Source organism: Marmota flaviventris, chromosome 2 (assembly GCF_047511675.1).
Source record: "Marmota flaviventris isolate mMarFla1 chromosome 2, mMarFla1.hap1, whole genome shotgun sequence".
NCBI lineage: Eukaryota > Metazoa > Chordata > Mammalia > Rodentia > Sciuridae > Marmota > Marmota flaviventris.
The window spans coordinates 37,803,941-37,819,264 of record NC_092499.1 but is presented as its reverse complement, the minus strand read 5'-3'; the positions used below and the strand labels follow the sequence as shown (position 1 = coordinate 37,819,264).

At 39.6% G+C, this 15,324-nt stretch overlaps 1 protein-coding gene across 1 annotated transcript; it reads left to right on the top strand.

Annotated features, from left to right (window-relative positions):
• Window positions 1-8,301: 8,301 nt before the first annotated feature.
• Window positions 8,302-11,834, top strand: LOC114079005 (mast cell protease 1A-like). The gene is made up of 5 exons (XM_027920094.2): window positions 8,302-8,434; window positions 10,008-10,155; window positions 10,615-10,753; window positions 10,943-11,200; window positions 11,558-11,834. Exons 1-5 carry the CDS (start codon window positions 8,380-8,382, stop codon window positions 11,696-11,698), a joined length of 741 nt encoding a protein of 246 aa, XP_027775895.2. The 5' UTR covers window positions 8,302-8,379; the 3' UTR covers window positions 11,699-11,834.
• Window positions 11,835-15,324: the final 3,490 nt, after the last annotated feature.

Here is a 15,324-nt window from a genome sequence, read left to right as displayed (position 1 = left end):
TGCTTTGCTTCATTCACCAAATAAGAGAGTATTGTTCAATCTCCATGTGTTTATGGGGTTTCCATGATTTTTCTTGCTGTTGATTTCTAGGCTCATTCCATTATGATTTTATGATCTGATAGGATACATGCAATTTTATCAACTTTTTTGTACTTGCTAAGATTTGCTTTTTGTATCAGAAAATGGTCTATTTTGGAATAGGTTTCATGCACAACTGAGAAAAAGGTAAATTCATTTATTTTTACTGGAATATTCTGTAGATGTACATTAGGTCCATTTGATTTATAGTGTTGTTCAGCTCACAGATATCTTTCTTGATTTTGTGCTTTGATGACCTGTCTATTGGTGATAAGAGTGCATTAAAATCATCCAGTATTATTGTGTTGGGGTCTATGTGGGACTTACTCTCGTAGAATGGTTTTTCCATGTAATTGTGTGCATTGACATTTGGGGCTTAAATGTTAATTATTGTTATATTTTCCTGTTGGATTGTTATCTTTACTAGAATGTAGTGACCCTTTTTGTCTCTTCTGATTACTTTTTGCTGAAATCAGCTTGGTCAGATATGAGAATAGCTACACAAGCCTGCTTTTTTGGATCATGTGAATGAAGTCTGTTTTGCCATGCTTTTACTTTCTGCCTCTGGATGTCTTACCTCTAAGATGAGTCTCTTTTAAACAGACTATTGTTTGATCATGTTGTTTATCCATTCTGCTAATCTGTGTCTTTTAAAGGGGAGTTGAGACACTTAACATTCGGCATTCATATGGATTTGTGTTTATGATATCCTGCATTTTGCTTTTTTTTTCATTGCTATATTTTTCTTGTATTGATTCTCATTTAGTGGATTATTCTTCAACTGAACTTCATCTAATTTGGAGCTCTGGGGATTGTTTTGTAGTTCCTCTATGCACAATTTGTCTTTGAATATTCTTTTAGTGCTAGCTTTGTGCTCATGAATTGTTTTAGCTTATTCCTGTCGTGGAAAGTTTTTATTTCCCTCTCAAAATTGAAATGAAGCTTTCCTGATATACTAACCATGGCTTGCTGTTGTTTTCTTTTAGGGCTTGGAATATCTCACTCCTCCTTGATTTTAGAGTCTGAATTGAGAAATCAGAAGTGAGCATTATTGGTTTGCTTCTAAATGTGATGTGGTGTTTCTCTCTTGTGGGTTGTAATACTCTTCCCTTACTTCTATCTTAGACATTTTGATTATGATGTGTCTTGGCAAGCTCCTCATTTGTCTAGGTCTCTTTGGGGTCCTTCAAGTGTACTATATGTGGATGTTCTTCTTGTTTCTTATATGGGAGAAGTTTTCTGGAACTATCTCCTGGAAATATTCTTTGTGCTTTTACCTTTCATCTTCATATTTCTTCTATCCCAATGATTCTCAAGTTTGGTCTTTTAATGTTGCCCCAAAATTCTTGTATATTCTGGTCATCTTCTATAATTTTTCTCTTTATTGCCTTTTGTGTGCTCACGATCATATAGGTCTGCATTCAATTCCTGAAGTTCTGTCTTTAAGGACTGACCTATATTTTCTATGCAATCTAATCTGTTAGTGATGCTTTTAACTGTGTTTTTAATTTTATGGATTATGTCCTTCATTTCTAAGCATTCTTCTTGGCTTATTTTTACTATTTCTATTTCTTTTTTAAGCTCTCTTTTATCTCCTGAAATTGCTCCCTGATTCCTTCCTTGGATCTTCTTTTAGTTCAATGGACATTTTAATAATTCATTTCTTATCATATTTTGGGGGGTTTTCATCCACCATGCTATCAGTGGCTTCTTTTGTTGAGGTATTGTGAATTTTGGTGTAATGCCAAGGGGTGAGACCTCAGTACCCTCTCAGATTGCCCCTCCTTGGTTCCTTGTTGTTGGTTTGGGGCTTTTGTGTCTTCACTTCTTTGAATTGAAGTAATGTCAGGGCTCAGGAGGAGAAGACTGTGTGTGAAGGGAGATTCACTGTTGCTGGTTGAGATCTGAGTATTTCTCAGCTGCCAGATATCTACTCTGTGCTCTTGAAGTGCCCCAATCTCTTCTCAGCTTCTTTAGAGAGAAAAGAATCTAGGAATGACACTAATGTCAGCAGAAAATGTACAACTTTATGTTAAATATCTGGTATCTAGTTCAATGTCTATAATACTATTTGCCACCTAAGTAGTAATGGTGGTTTCTGCATTTAACAATAATACCAACAATAAATATATAAATATTCATTATCTAACTTATATATATATATACAAATGTTTAATAAACTCTTGATCTAGTTCGTGTATATTTACTAAATATATATATTTACTTAATAAATATACATTTTATGTATTTATCAAATAAATATATAGAGAATATATATTTTAAAATATAAATATTAAGTATATATTTAAATACATATTTTTATGTGTTTAGTAAATAAACACATAAAAATATCTATTTAAATATATACCTATTACTTATAGTAAGTAAATAAGTATATATTGATTATATATTTTAAAATACATACAATAAGTATACATTTAAGATATATATATACACATATATATGTGTGTGTGTGTGTGTATATATATATATATATATATATATATATATTAAATATATATGAACTAAATCAGGAATTTAACTGAAGATGTCTACTATTTTATCGGGTATATTGATGATCACCCCAATTCAAGTGGTGGAAATCACATAGTCTAATTATTAGTGGTGGTTTTTGTCTTCTCTATTCTTTGTATTAAAGGATAGCTGAAGATTGAGTGGCATTATTCCACTTGTGGAGTAAAGTTTATTGTCTTTGGTAGAGTTTAGTTCAGCAACAAAGCCTCTAACTTGTGAACTTTATATATACCTATAGGTACCCAGAACATTACAGAATGGGCAAAGTAAGCAATACTAATGATGATTTCAAAGGATACACAGCATTAAAATAAATACCCAATTCCTACTGTGATGTCTCCAAGGTTAATCACCATCAATAATAAGAAATGGAGGGTTCAGCAGTTGTCAACTGTTAAAAAACAATAATCATAAACTATATTTTGCTTCAAAGAAAACAGCAGGTGTCAACTATATCATCCACAGCAGTAATGATTATATCAGCACTAACGGAGGGGGCCAGAGTTATGTAAGACAATTAGTTTTGAAAGATGGTAAAAATACACTTTGGGGGAAAGAAAATACATTGGGAAATTAGAAAGGACTGCCCAGTTTCAAAAAGTGAATAGAGAGAATGCAGAAGAGATGTAGCATGTGATGTTTATGTAAGACAATGGGAAAATTGAAGAAGCAAAGTATTGGGAGAGAGGAAGAGAGAAAAATAGAATTTGGCCATTAGTAGGACAAGGTAAGAGAGAAAAAGAAATAAACATGAAAATAATACAAACCAAACCAAAATATATAATAAAAAGCCTAAACCCTCTAAAGATAATATTAGAAAAAAATTATAATTGAAAATCCTCAAAATGAAAGAAAAAAATACTTATGTTCCTAACCATCAGCACAGCCAGATTTCACATGTACGCATGCACACACATAAACACACACACACACACATAAACACATGAGAACTATTAGAAATAAACAAATAATGATCTCAAAGGAATGAAGGAAATATCTCCACTGAGATGGTCAAAATAGTTGACCATATTGGGTGGTCACTGTCCATTTCCAACAATCTTTGTTTCTGTTTCTTCTAGAGCTATGTGCTGATATGGTAAGGGTTGGAGATTTTTGTATTGTTCTATGGTTGCCGATTGGAGCAGATTAAGATTGAAGCTGTTTGATATAAGATTCAGCTTCCCTTCTACCAGTGTGAGTTGAGATGGGTTAGGATGTTCTATCAGATAGCATTTTATCCATTTGGACTTTTTCAGTCCCCTCCCAGCATACAGTTTCGGCCACATTTTCTGAGGAGAGTTCTAGCAGGTGGCATTGGGGTCTAATCAGGCCTCAGCACCTATGTTGGGTGAGGCTTGCTTTCAAGAGATTATTCCACTTCTCCCTAGAGCTTGACAGTAGCCCATCTCTAGTGTGAGTTTGGTTCTCAGGAGCTCCAAAGGAAAACAACAGTGGGGTTAAGGGGCTGGTCCTCCACTCACTGCAGACCAGGGACACAGCCTTCCCAAGCTTATTTTATAAGTGTACTTATTCCCCCCCACCCACACTCAGAATCCCATCCCACACCAACTGGGCACATGAGCTGCCAGACACAAAGGAGAAGTGAACTGAGTTCACCTTCACCCTTCCAATTTGAATCCACTTGTGTATATTCTACTCCAAGCCTATTTCACTCACATATTTCATCCATCAAAAACTAAATATACTTTCTTCTCAGCAGCACATGGATCTGTCTCTAAAACAGACCATATATTATGCCACAAAGTATTTCTCAGCAAATACAAAAAAATACAGATGCTAACCAGAATTCTATCTAATCATAATGGAATGAAACTAGAAATCAATGATAAATTAAAAAATAAAAGCTCCTCCAACACCTGGTGACTATATAATAACTTATTGAATGAACAATGGATAGCAGAAGACATCAGAGAGGAGATTAAAAAATTCTTAAACCACCGGTACAGAATAGAGGACACAGAGACAAACCCACATAAACATAGTTATGTCATACTAGACAAAGGTGACAAAAAGATTCACTGGAAAAAAGATAGCCTATTCGAAACATGGTGCTGGCAAAACCGGAAATCTATATGTTGCAAAGTGAAATTAAACCTCAATCATCCTGCACAAAAATCAACTGTAAGTGAATCAAAGACTGAGGCACTAGAACAGAGACTCTGTGCCTAATAGAAGAAAAAATAGGCTCAAATCTTTATTATGTCGACCTAGGATCTGACTTGCTTAACAACCGTCCTAAAGGGAATGAAGTGAAATCAAGAATCAATAAATGGTATGGATTCAAATTAAAAAGCTTCTCCTCAGCAAAGCAATAATCAGTAAAGTGAGAAGAGAGGCTACAGACTGGGAGAAAATCTTTACCACATGCACCTCAGATAAAGTATTAATTCTCAAACATATAAAGAACTCAAAAAACTTAACACCAAAACAACAAATAACCCAATTACAAAATGTGCTAAGGAATTAAACAGCCTCTTCACAGGAGAACAAATACAATCCACCAACAAATATATGAAAACTTGCCCACACCAGCCCACACAGGTGGCCTGGGTCCACCCCTCCACCAGCAGGCACCCACCAGAACCCAGTCTCCAGCACAGGACCACCTCTTCCAACCAGCAGACTACCGCAGGGGTCCAGGCCCAGCCCAGATCCATCCACACTGACTTGTGCGGAATCCAAGTCCAGGATAGGTCCGAGTTTGCCCTCCCCACACACACCTGGGAGCCTAAGCCTAACCTACTTCCAACTTGGGACACCATAGCCTTCCCTACAGAAGGGCCCTAACTTTTTGACAACACACACAGCCTAGAAGCAGCTGCATCTCAGAGCAGGCATCCCAAAGGGAGTGTGAGGTCCACTCTTTCAGCCCCACCTCTGTAAGACATTGCTTCCACTGGACGTCTTAACTATTATCTCAAGTTACCTCTGCTATTGCCACTATTAACTTTACAAGCAGTAGCATATATTGAGGGACACCAGCAGGGTATGGAAGCCCAACATCAAGGTGAGATACAGAAAATATGCACGGGTACTAAAAGAATATAGGGTAGAAACTGTAACATCTCAGATCCACACTGCAAGAAAGGAAGACACATAGACAACATGAAAAAACAAGGTCGGAAAGTGCCCCAAACAAACCAGGATACTATAATAACAGAATCCATGAACAGCAAAGTTGATACAATGTCAGAGAAGAAGTTCATACTTAAAATGACCTGTGAATTAACGATTGACCTTAAGGAGCAATTACAGGCAAAAATTGATCACTCCAACAAAGACATAAGAGAGTAAATACAAGTAGCAAAAGATTACTTCAAGAGAGAGAGAGAGTCTGAAAAAAAACCAATCAGAAATCATTGAAATGAAGGATACAATAAATCAAATTAAAAAACTCAATAGAAAGCATAACCAACAGACTACATCACTTGGAAAAAAGAACATCAGGTAATGAAGACAAAGTATACAATCTGGAAAATAAAGTTCATCACACAGTGAAGATAGTAAGAAACCATAAACAGAATATCCAAGAATTATGGGACAGCTTCAAAAGACCAAATCTAAGAGTTATTGGGATAGAGGAAGACACAGAGTTTCAAACCAAAGGAATGCATAATCTCTTCAAAGAGATAATATCAGAAAATTCCCTAAGCATGAAGAATAAATGGAAAACAAAATACAAGAGGCTTACAGGACACCAAATATACAAAATTAAAACAGATCTACACCAAGGCACATTATAATGAAAATGCCTAGCATACAGAATAAGGATAGAATTTTAAAGCCCGCAAGAGAGAGGAATCAGATCACATATAGGGGGAGACCAATTTGTATATCAGCAGATTTTTCAACCCACACCCTCAAAACCAGGAAATCATGGAAAAACATATATCAAAATCTGAAAGAAACTGGATGCCAAACAAGAATTTTATATCCAGAAAAACTAAGTTTTAGATTTCATAATGAAATAAAAACCTTCTATGATAAAAAAAAAAGTTAAAAGAATTTACAACTAGAAAGCCTGCACTGTAGAACATCCTCAGCAACATATTCCAAAAAGAGGAAATGAAAAACAATGATGAAAATCAGAAGAGGGAGGGATTACACAAAAGGAAAATCTAATCAGAGGAGAAAGCAAGTCATGTTAAATAACAAAAATGGCTGAGAATACAAATCATGTCTCAATAATAATCCTCAATGTTAATGGCCTAAACCCAGCAATCAAAAGAAATAGACTTGTATGGAGACTTCTTGGAAAGCTGGGAATGGAGCCACCATTTGACCCAGCTATTCCCCTTCTTGGTCTATTCCCTAAAGACCTAAAAAGAGCATGCTACAGGGACACTGCTACATCGATGTTCATAGCAGCTCAATTCACAATAGCAAGACTGTGGAACCAACCCAGATGCCCTTCAATAGACAAATGGATTAAAAAAATGTGGCATTTATACACAATGGAGTATTACTCTGCATTAAAAAATGACAAAATCATAGAATTTGCAGGGAAATGGATGGCATTAGAACAGATTATGCTAAGTGAAGCTAGCCAATCCCTAAAAAACAAATGCCAAATGTCTTCTTTGATATAAGGAGAGTAACTAAGAACAGAGTAGGGACGAAGAGCATGAGAAGAAGATTAACATTAAACAGAGATGAGAGGTGGGCGGGAAAGGGAGAGAAAAGGGAAATTTCATGGAAATGGAAGGAGACCCTCAGGGTTATACAAAAGAACATACAAGAGGAAATGAGGGGAAAGGGAAAAATAATACAAGGGGGAGAAATGAAGGACATAGAGGGGGTAGAGAGAGAAGAGGGGAGGGGAGGGGAGGGGAGGGGGGATAGTAGAGGATAGGAAAGGTAGCAGAACACAAAAGACACTAGTATGGCAATATGTAAATCAATGGATGTGTATTTGATGTGATTCTGCAATCTGTATATGGGCTAAAAATGCTTCAAGTAACCCACTTGAAGCAAAGTGTGAAATATGATATATCAAGAACTATGTAATGTTTTGAACAACCAACAATAAAAAAAATAAAATAAAAAGAAATAGACTTGCAGATTGGATTTTAAAAAAAAGACCCAACAATATGCTGCCTCCAAGAGACTCATCTCATAGGAAAATACATTCATAGACTGAAGATGAAAGGCTGGGAAAAATCATACCACTCACATGGACTGCGGAAGCAAGCAGGGTTTTCCATCGTCATAATAAATAAAGTAGACTTCCAACTAAAGTCAATCAAAAAGGATAAAGAAAAACACTACATACTGCTCAAGGGAACTATACACCAACAAGACTTAACAATTATGAATATATATGCCCCAAACAATGGACCATCTGCCACAGCCAAAGAATCTCATCTCCAATGTCCTGAGTCTTACAAAGAAAACGATTTCACCAAATGATCATCTTTCCACGATCATCGTTCAAAGAGAACCAAGGAAATGAGCATATTTCTGAGACCACAGAACTCACTATGGCCAATGTTTAGCACCTATAGCACCCCATATTGTGACCATAGGTTCCTGTTTTCTGCTTCTGTGGTCACCACTGAATCAAGAGTGGTGGGAGCTAAGCCATGGCTAAGGTCTAACTCAACCATCAGATCTTGATCAGACAGTGAGGAAAGGGTGAGATCATCTCAGATGAAAAAGCCCCCACACACCAGAAGAGAACACTGGGAGTTTAAAAGACCAGGACGACACAACAACATCTTTGACCAGAGAAGCCTTCCTGGGAAGATGAAGCCACTCCTGCTCCTGTTGGTCTTTCTCCTGTGCCCAAGGACAGAGGCAGGTGAGTGACTATCGCCAACAACTGAAGCCCAACCCCAAGCTCAGCCCTGCTCAGATGCTGCACCCCACCATTCCGGCTCAGGTGCACCTCCAGCAACTTTCTGCTTAGCAAGGTAAACTTCACCCAAAGACTGGCAGGTCTCATGGGGATGGGAGCACAAAGGAGGAGCAGGGCAGAAGGCTGGTTTTCATGAGAGTCAGTGGCCACCTTCCCCTTTCCCAGCTATAACCTTTACATCTGGAAAGCAGGCCCTTTCACAAAGACATATGAAAAAATAAATGAACAATTCCCCAAGAAAAAACAGGTGACAGAAAGGGGCTGGCTTCTGTAATCAAGGTAGAGCCCACTATATTTTAAAATTAATATCTTAATATCTATCTTCAATATCCACCTTCTTCTCCAAATTTGTCATTCTCACACTGCGCAGGAATGAAGCCAAAGATGCATTTGATCTCAGAATTGTGGGCATTCTCATCCCTTAACAGATACGTGTGCCAGGGTTCAGCCCCATGTTCTCTCAGGTCATTTTCAGTTACAGATGGGTGCAATGGCTTTGTCAGACCCCATCTTCCCTGGTGCTCACAATCTCACCAGCACTACCCCTCCAACCTCAGCCACAGGCTAATCAGGAGCCATTCCCTCACACAGCCAAGATCTTTATTGGGCACCTACTTGGTGTCTGGCTCCAGCAGACAAACATAAAACACGACTCAGCATCCTGAATTTATGTGCAGAACCCAGTAGGAGCTCAGTGGGATCTAAGGGGGGAACAAGAGAGGAAAGAAGATTCTGGGACACTTCAGAGAAAGGACTGACCAGGATCTGTAGGGACGTTGCTACTTGTTCCAAACTCAAATCCTGTCAGTCAACATTGACATCTAAAGCAAGGACTGCCCTGCTCTTGGTCAGAGGGAGTATCTGAGTCTTGTGGGTCACTCTTCAAGCCAGGAATGCTGCCTGGCAAACACTCAGGGCCCATGTTTGCTGCTGCTAGCTACTTAAACCTTTCCCCTAGGGACATGTATAAGGGCTTGAGCCAGCCAAGGCTACATAGCAAGTGAGGAGACCAGGGGCAGGGCCAGAACAAAGGAGCATGGAGGGTCCCCTAGTGAGGTTACCTCCTGTTTGATGAAAATGCGGGAGGACACAAGCCAGGGACCCAATCAGACAGAAATTTTTCTGTTTGTTCTCCTAAGTGGGGAACCAATAGAATAACTAAAAGAGAAGTATTCACAGACACCAATCAATAATAGTGAGGAGAGGGTGGACAGGGGAGATGATAAGGAAAGGAGAAATTCCTTGGACCGTAAGAGAAGACAAACTCTCCCACCAGATTCTGAATGTTGTGGAACCTTCTCTTTAGACCTCTCTCTCTGCCCCTCTTGCAATAAACCTGCTGCTTGCTTGCTCTCTCTGCATCCTGTTTGTCAATTCTTTGCTGAACAAGGACAATGAACCCAGCACCCCTAAATGGTAACAACACCACACTCAATCCTTCCTTCCCTGTAGTTTACCCTCTTCTTCAGCCTTTGGCTCCATGAGCACCAAGGGCAGGACAGAACTTTTCTTTCAGGGAAAATCATCGGGGGCCAGGAAGCTGTGCCTCATTCCCATCCCTACATGGCATTTCTTCGGATCAAGACTCAAACTACAACAGAACAATGTGGGGGTTTCCTTGTACGTGAGGACTTTGTCCTGACAGCAGCCCACTGCTGGGCAAGGTGAGTTCACCCTTCTAGAGAAAACATCACAGGGAATCCTCTCCTTTGGGCCTGAAGACAAGAGCTCTGTGGAGGGCACGTAATGCTATGGAGTGAGAGGAGCAGTCAGTGCAGGTGGCTTCTTATACAAAAGGCGAACGTGGATCAAGGCTGAAAGGGAAGGAGGTGGGTTTTGCCCGAGATCCCAGAGTGCAAATATGTGAAATTAAGAGTCTCACCTGGAGACAGTCTCTGTGCATGACTGTACATGTTCTGTACATGACTGAGCACACTGCAATACTCTAGGACCTGCACCAACACTGGCTGCCAGGAAGCAAAGGGAAGAGATAGATGCTCAGCCCTGAGTCCTCTTCCCATGTAGCTTCTCCCAACGCCAACCTGCCCTGCCCTGGGCCAACCATTTTCCTTCAGGGATACCGACTTGTATCCCCTGTGACTTTACCTCACTGTCTGCTCTAGGAACAGAACCATCACTGTCATCCTGGGGGCCCATGACATCAATGAGCAAGAGACAACCCAGCAGGTCATCCCTATAAGAAGAGCCATCCCCCATCCAAATTTTAAAAAAAAGCCATTCAATGACATCATGTTACTTCAGGTGAGGCATGCCATTCCACTGGGTCTTACACAGGTTAATCCTAGAGGGTTAAATCCTCATGGCCTTGTTTCCATCCCTCCTTGTCAAATTGACCCCTTCACTTGTCCCAGTGCCATGAAGAAAGCAACCCCGTGTCTGTCGATTTTCGTGAGTTGTTGGTTGATCAGAATCCCCTTTATCTGCCTTTAGTTGAAAAATAAGGCCAAGCTGAATGCTGAGGTGAGCCTCCTCAAGTTACCCTCAAGAAATTCCCAGGTTACACCAGGAATGGTGTGCACTCTGGCCGGTTGGGGTCGCATTGGCCAAAACATATCCACAACAAAACTGCATGAGGTACAGCTTGAAATCCAAAATGACGAGGAATGTCTCTCTCATTTCAAAAGTATATATGACTCCACCACCCAGATTTGTGTGGGGAACCCAAAAGAGAAGAAGAATTGTTTTCAGGTAAGTTCACCTGCATTGGTTATTCCCTGCCTTTGGCACAGCAGAGTTTGAGGAGAATCAGGGCAAAGGGAACTACTTATGCCCCTATGTACTCAGCCTTTCACCAATTCAGTCTCTGGTCCTGGAGACTCATTTCCCTTTGGTCACTTCATGAACAGAGACTTACTGGAAAAGGAGAGGCATCAGTCAACTGGGGGGAATAGTAAGGGTCAGGCTGGAGCCCCCCAGACTGAATGAGGACTGTCCCGGTCCTGATTTCACAAACACAGCCCTCTAATAGTGCCCACACACACCTGGGGAGTGGGCAGTGTGGGATCTGAACCTGGTCAGCTAAGAGCTTCTTTTCTCTGCCCACAGGGAGACTCAGGAAGTCCCCTTGTGTGTGAAAATGTGGCCCAGGGCATTGTGTCCTTTGGGGAAGAGGACGGGACACCTCCAAGTGTCTACACCAGGATCTCAAGCTTTCTGCGCTGGATTAGAAAAACAATGAAATCCTAAAAACTCCAGGGGCAAGACTGAGAGGCCTTCAGAATTGATCTTCATCTTCTCTTGAACATAGGCCTAAAGTGCACTGGGTGGATGAGTCAAGGGGAGACTGCCGGTTGCTTAATAAACTTTCATCTCTGCAACAGAAGTGATGGATTTCTTTTTTTTTTTTTTAATTTTTTAAACCACCTTTTTGCTTTATTTCTAAAACAATCTATTTCTTTTTTTAATTTTTATTATTAGTTGTTCAAAACATTACTCCTTTATTCACCAGCATAACACTCTGTAGGTTGCTGACAATATGTCCAGCAGGAACTGCTCACATTTATGATTCCTTACATTCTTCCCCTCAGGCACACTCCACCTTCCACCTCTAGAATATAAAACCTTGCTATGTTGATACTGGCTCCAAATAACTGTTCAATACCAGCTCCCTGCAGCAGGCTGAGTTTAAGCTACCCAGGAAAAAAGGACCCTCTCTAGATAAAACTCATTCCTACAGTGCCATCTTACCCCATTCTATACCTACATCTCTACCCTATCCTACTTCAGGACCAATATGAAGACAAAAGAACCCAGATTTGGAAAGGAAATTACATAATTCCCACCCTAGTGGTAATGGTAGGAGTCTATTGGAAAGGTGTGGTTCATGCAGGGCTCCCTCTCCAAGTAAGCACTACTGGCAGCTTGGAAGCATGATGACTTTCAGGAAGAATTTTCAGTGTCCTCAGATGCAACATGAGTTCTGTCATAGCCCTGTCAAGGGGCCAGAGCCTAGTGCAGTGTCTGGTCTCCAGAGAGCCCATCCTCCCAAAACTCCAAATGACCTTCCATCGTAGTCTGAGCCAGCTTCTCTCCACCACCCATGTCCAGGTTCCCTGGAATCCTGTGAGGATCCAAGCACCCTTTCTATCTGTGTTCACCAAGATTCTCGTCCTTGATGGATCTTGAGCACTAGCTCAACTTCTGTCCCATTCATAAAGGACCAGGAGGAACTCTAGTCCAGAGCTTTCACCTGGGTCAAGGCCACGTCAGTCGTCCTCATGCAGAGGAGTCCTGCTCCTGACCTCAGAGCTCAACAAAGACGGGTCACACTCAGCAGCCTGATCCTTTGCAGGCTCTTCCTTTTGGGCACCACTGACAGCCTGGTCTCTGGGAAAGAACTCACTGATTGGTACCCTGGACTATAATGTCCATCTATGTGAGACAACCTGCCTCTGTAACAGGACAGAAGCAACATTCTGCAAAGCAGCAGTCATCATGGAATCCATGTGGTGTTTCTGTGGCTTTCCTGGCCTGCATCTCAGTTTAAAATTTACAAGAATCACAGGCATCTTCTTTTCAAGATAATAAAACTTATTTGAATTGTGCTGATGTCACATGGTAGAGCACATTATCACATCAGATCAAAGAACTGCTGATTATGGGGTCTAGAGGAAATAGAGACTTCATAGTCTGTCAGTGCTTAAGAGCATTCCCTCCCAGGAGGCAGGAGGAAGATGGGAAGAAGGACCACAGTGTGAGCAAGTCTGTCCTGATTTAACTTTGTGGCATGTACACAAACTCAGACACGAATCATAGTTCATATTTTTCTGAAATCTGGGGTCTGACTTTAAGCATGGGCCAATGTGAAAAGTAACCCTAGTTATTTCTGAGGCCTTGCCACACACACAATTGTACCAAGATAGGCAGGCTTAGGTATGCTTGGAAAATGGAAACCTTCTCTAATCGTTTTTAATTTTTTTTATTGCAGATATACAGTGAAGCATTGTAACTGGTTCATCCTGACAAACTTACACATACATGAAAATCTATTCAGTTCATAATGCCAATCTTCCTACTCCCCTCTCTTACCTCTCATCTAAACTCTTCTCTCCCATTCTCCTTCATCTACTCTACTTGACTCCCTTTTGCTCATCTGTTAATTAATTATATTTAATTAGTAAAGTTAGTCAAATTATTAATTGGCATAATTAATTATATTTGCTTGATTCTTTGTAATATCTATTCCTCCCTCCACTTTCCTTAATGTTACTCAAGTTTCAGTATAAAACGGTAAACATTCCACGTTTGGATTTCAGAGTTGGCTTATTTCACTTAGCATGATATTCTCCATTTCCATTCATTACTACCATAACTTTATTCTTTTTTATGGCTGAGTCAAACTCCACTGAATATATATACCACAGTTTCTTATTCCATTCATCTACTGACAGGCATCTAGATTGATCCCTTAATCTGGCTACTGTGCATTGTCCTGCAATAACCATTGAGGTGGTTGTATTATGTCGATTCTTATATTTGGGGAAATACCAACGAGTAGGATAGCTGAAAGACATGGTGGTTCTATCCCTAGTTCCTTAAGGAGTCACCATACTGCTTTCCAGAGTGCTCATACTGGTCTGTAGTACAACCAACACTTGTACATACAAGTGTTCCTTTCTGCCCACAACCTTGCCAGCATTTATTTATTGTTGTTCATATTCTTGATCATTGCCAACCTGACTAGAGTCAGATGAAATCATAGGACAGTTTTGATTTGATTTCCCTAATTCTAAAAATGGTGAACATTTTTCATATATTTGTTGTCCATTGTATTTCTTCTTTTGAGAAACTTCCATTTTGTTCTTTTGCCCATTTATTGATTGGATTTTTTGCAGGGGTGGGGTGTTTTGTGTTAAGGCTTTGAGTTCTTTGTATATTCTGGATATTAATCCCCTATTGGAGTATTAGCAGGACAGGACTTTTTCCTGTTCTGTAAACAAACTATTCACACTCTTAATCATTTCCTTGGCTATGCAGAAGCTTTTCAGTTTGATAGCATCCCAATTAGTCGAAACTTGTTTGTTTGTTGTTTTCTTATGCACTAGGAGTCTCATTAAGGAAATTGGTGGGAGCAAATACATGCTGAAGTATTGACCTATGTTTTCTTCCAGCAGTTGTAGAGTTTGTAGTCTAATTCCAAGGCTTTGATCCATTTCAATGTGGGTTTTGTGCATGGTGTGAGAGAAAAGTCTAATTTCATTTTTCTACAGATATCTATCCAGTTGCCACAGCACCATTTGTTTTAACAGATTGTCTTTTCTTCAAGAGGCATTTTTGGTGCCTTTGTCAAATATCAGATAGCTATGGGTATGTGAATATCTCTCTGGGTCTTCTATTCCAATACCATGCTGTTTTTGTTACTACTATTTTGGATGTAATTACAGATCAGTATAATTATTATGTCTCATGCTTCACTTTTCTTGCTTAGTATTGCTTTGGCTACTCTGGGTCTCTGAATTTAATTGAATTTAAATTGAATTTAAGAATTATTTTTCTAATGCTGTGAAGAATGTCATTGATATTTTGATGAGGATTGAAATCAATCTGTATATTGCTTTTGGTATTTTGGCCATTTCGATAAGATTGATTCTGCCTATCAAAAATGGGATTTATTTTTCATCTTCTAAGGTCGTCTTCAATTCCTTTCTTTGGTGTTCTATAATTTGTATTGCCAAGCTCTTTTCCCACCTTAGTTAGATTGATTTTTTGAAGTTATTATGAATTTGATTGTTTTCATGATTTCTTCCTCAACTGAATCACTGTTGGAGTATAGGAAACTATTGATTTATGGGTGTTGATCTTGTATCCTGCTA

Bases quoted from the DNA above. Each gene is read 5' to 3' on its own strand.
- LOC114079005 (XM_027920094.2), top strand. From the start codon at position 8,380: ATGAAGCCACTCCTGCTCCTGTTGGTCTTTCTCCTGTGCCCAAGGACA. The intron at 10,754-10,942 runs GTGAGGCATGCC...ATCTGCCTTTAG, and splicing joins ATGACATCATGTTACTTCAG to TTGAAAAATAAGGCCAAGCT. The intron at 11,201-11,557 runs GTAAGTTCACCT...CTCTGCCCACAG, and splicing joins AGAAGAAGAATTGTTTTCAG to GGAGACTCAGGAAGTCCCCT.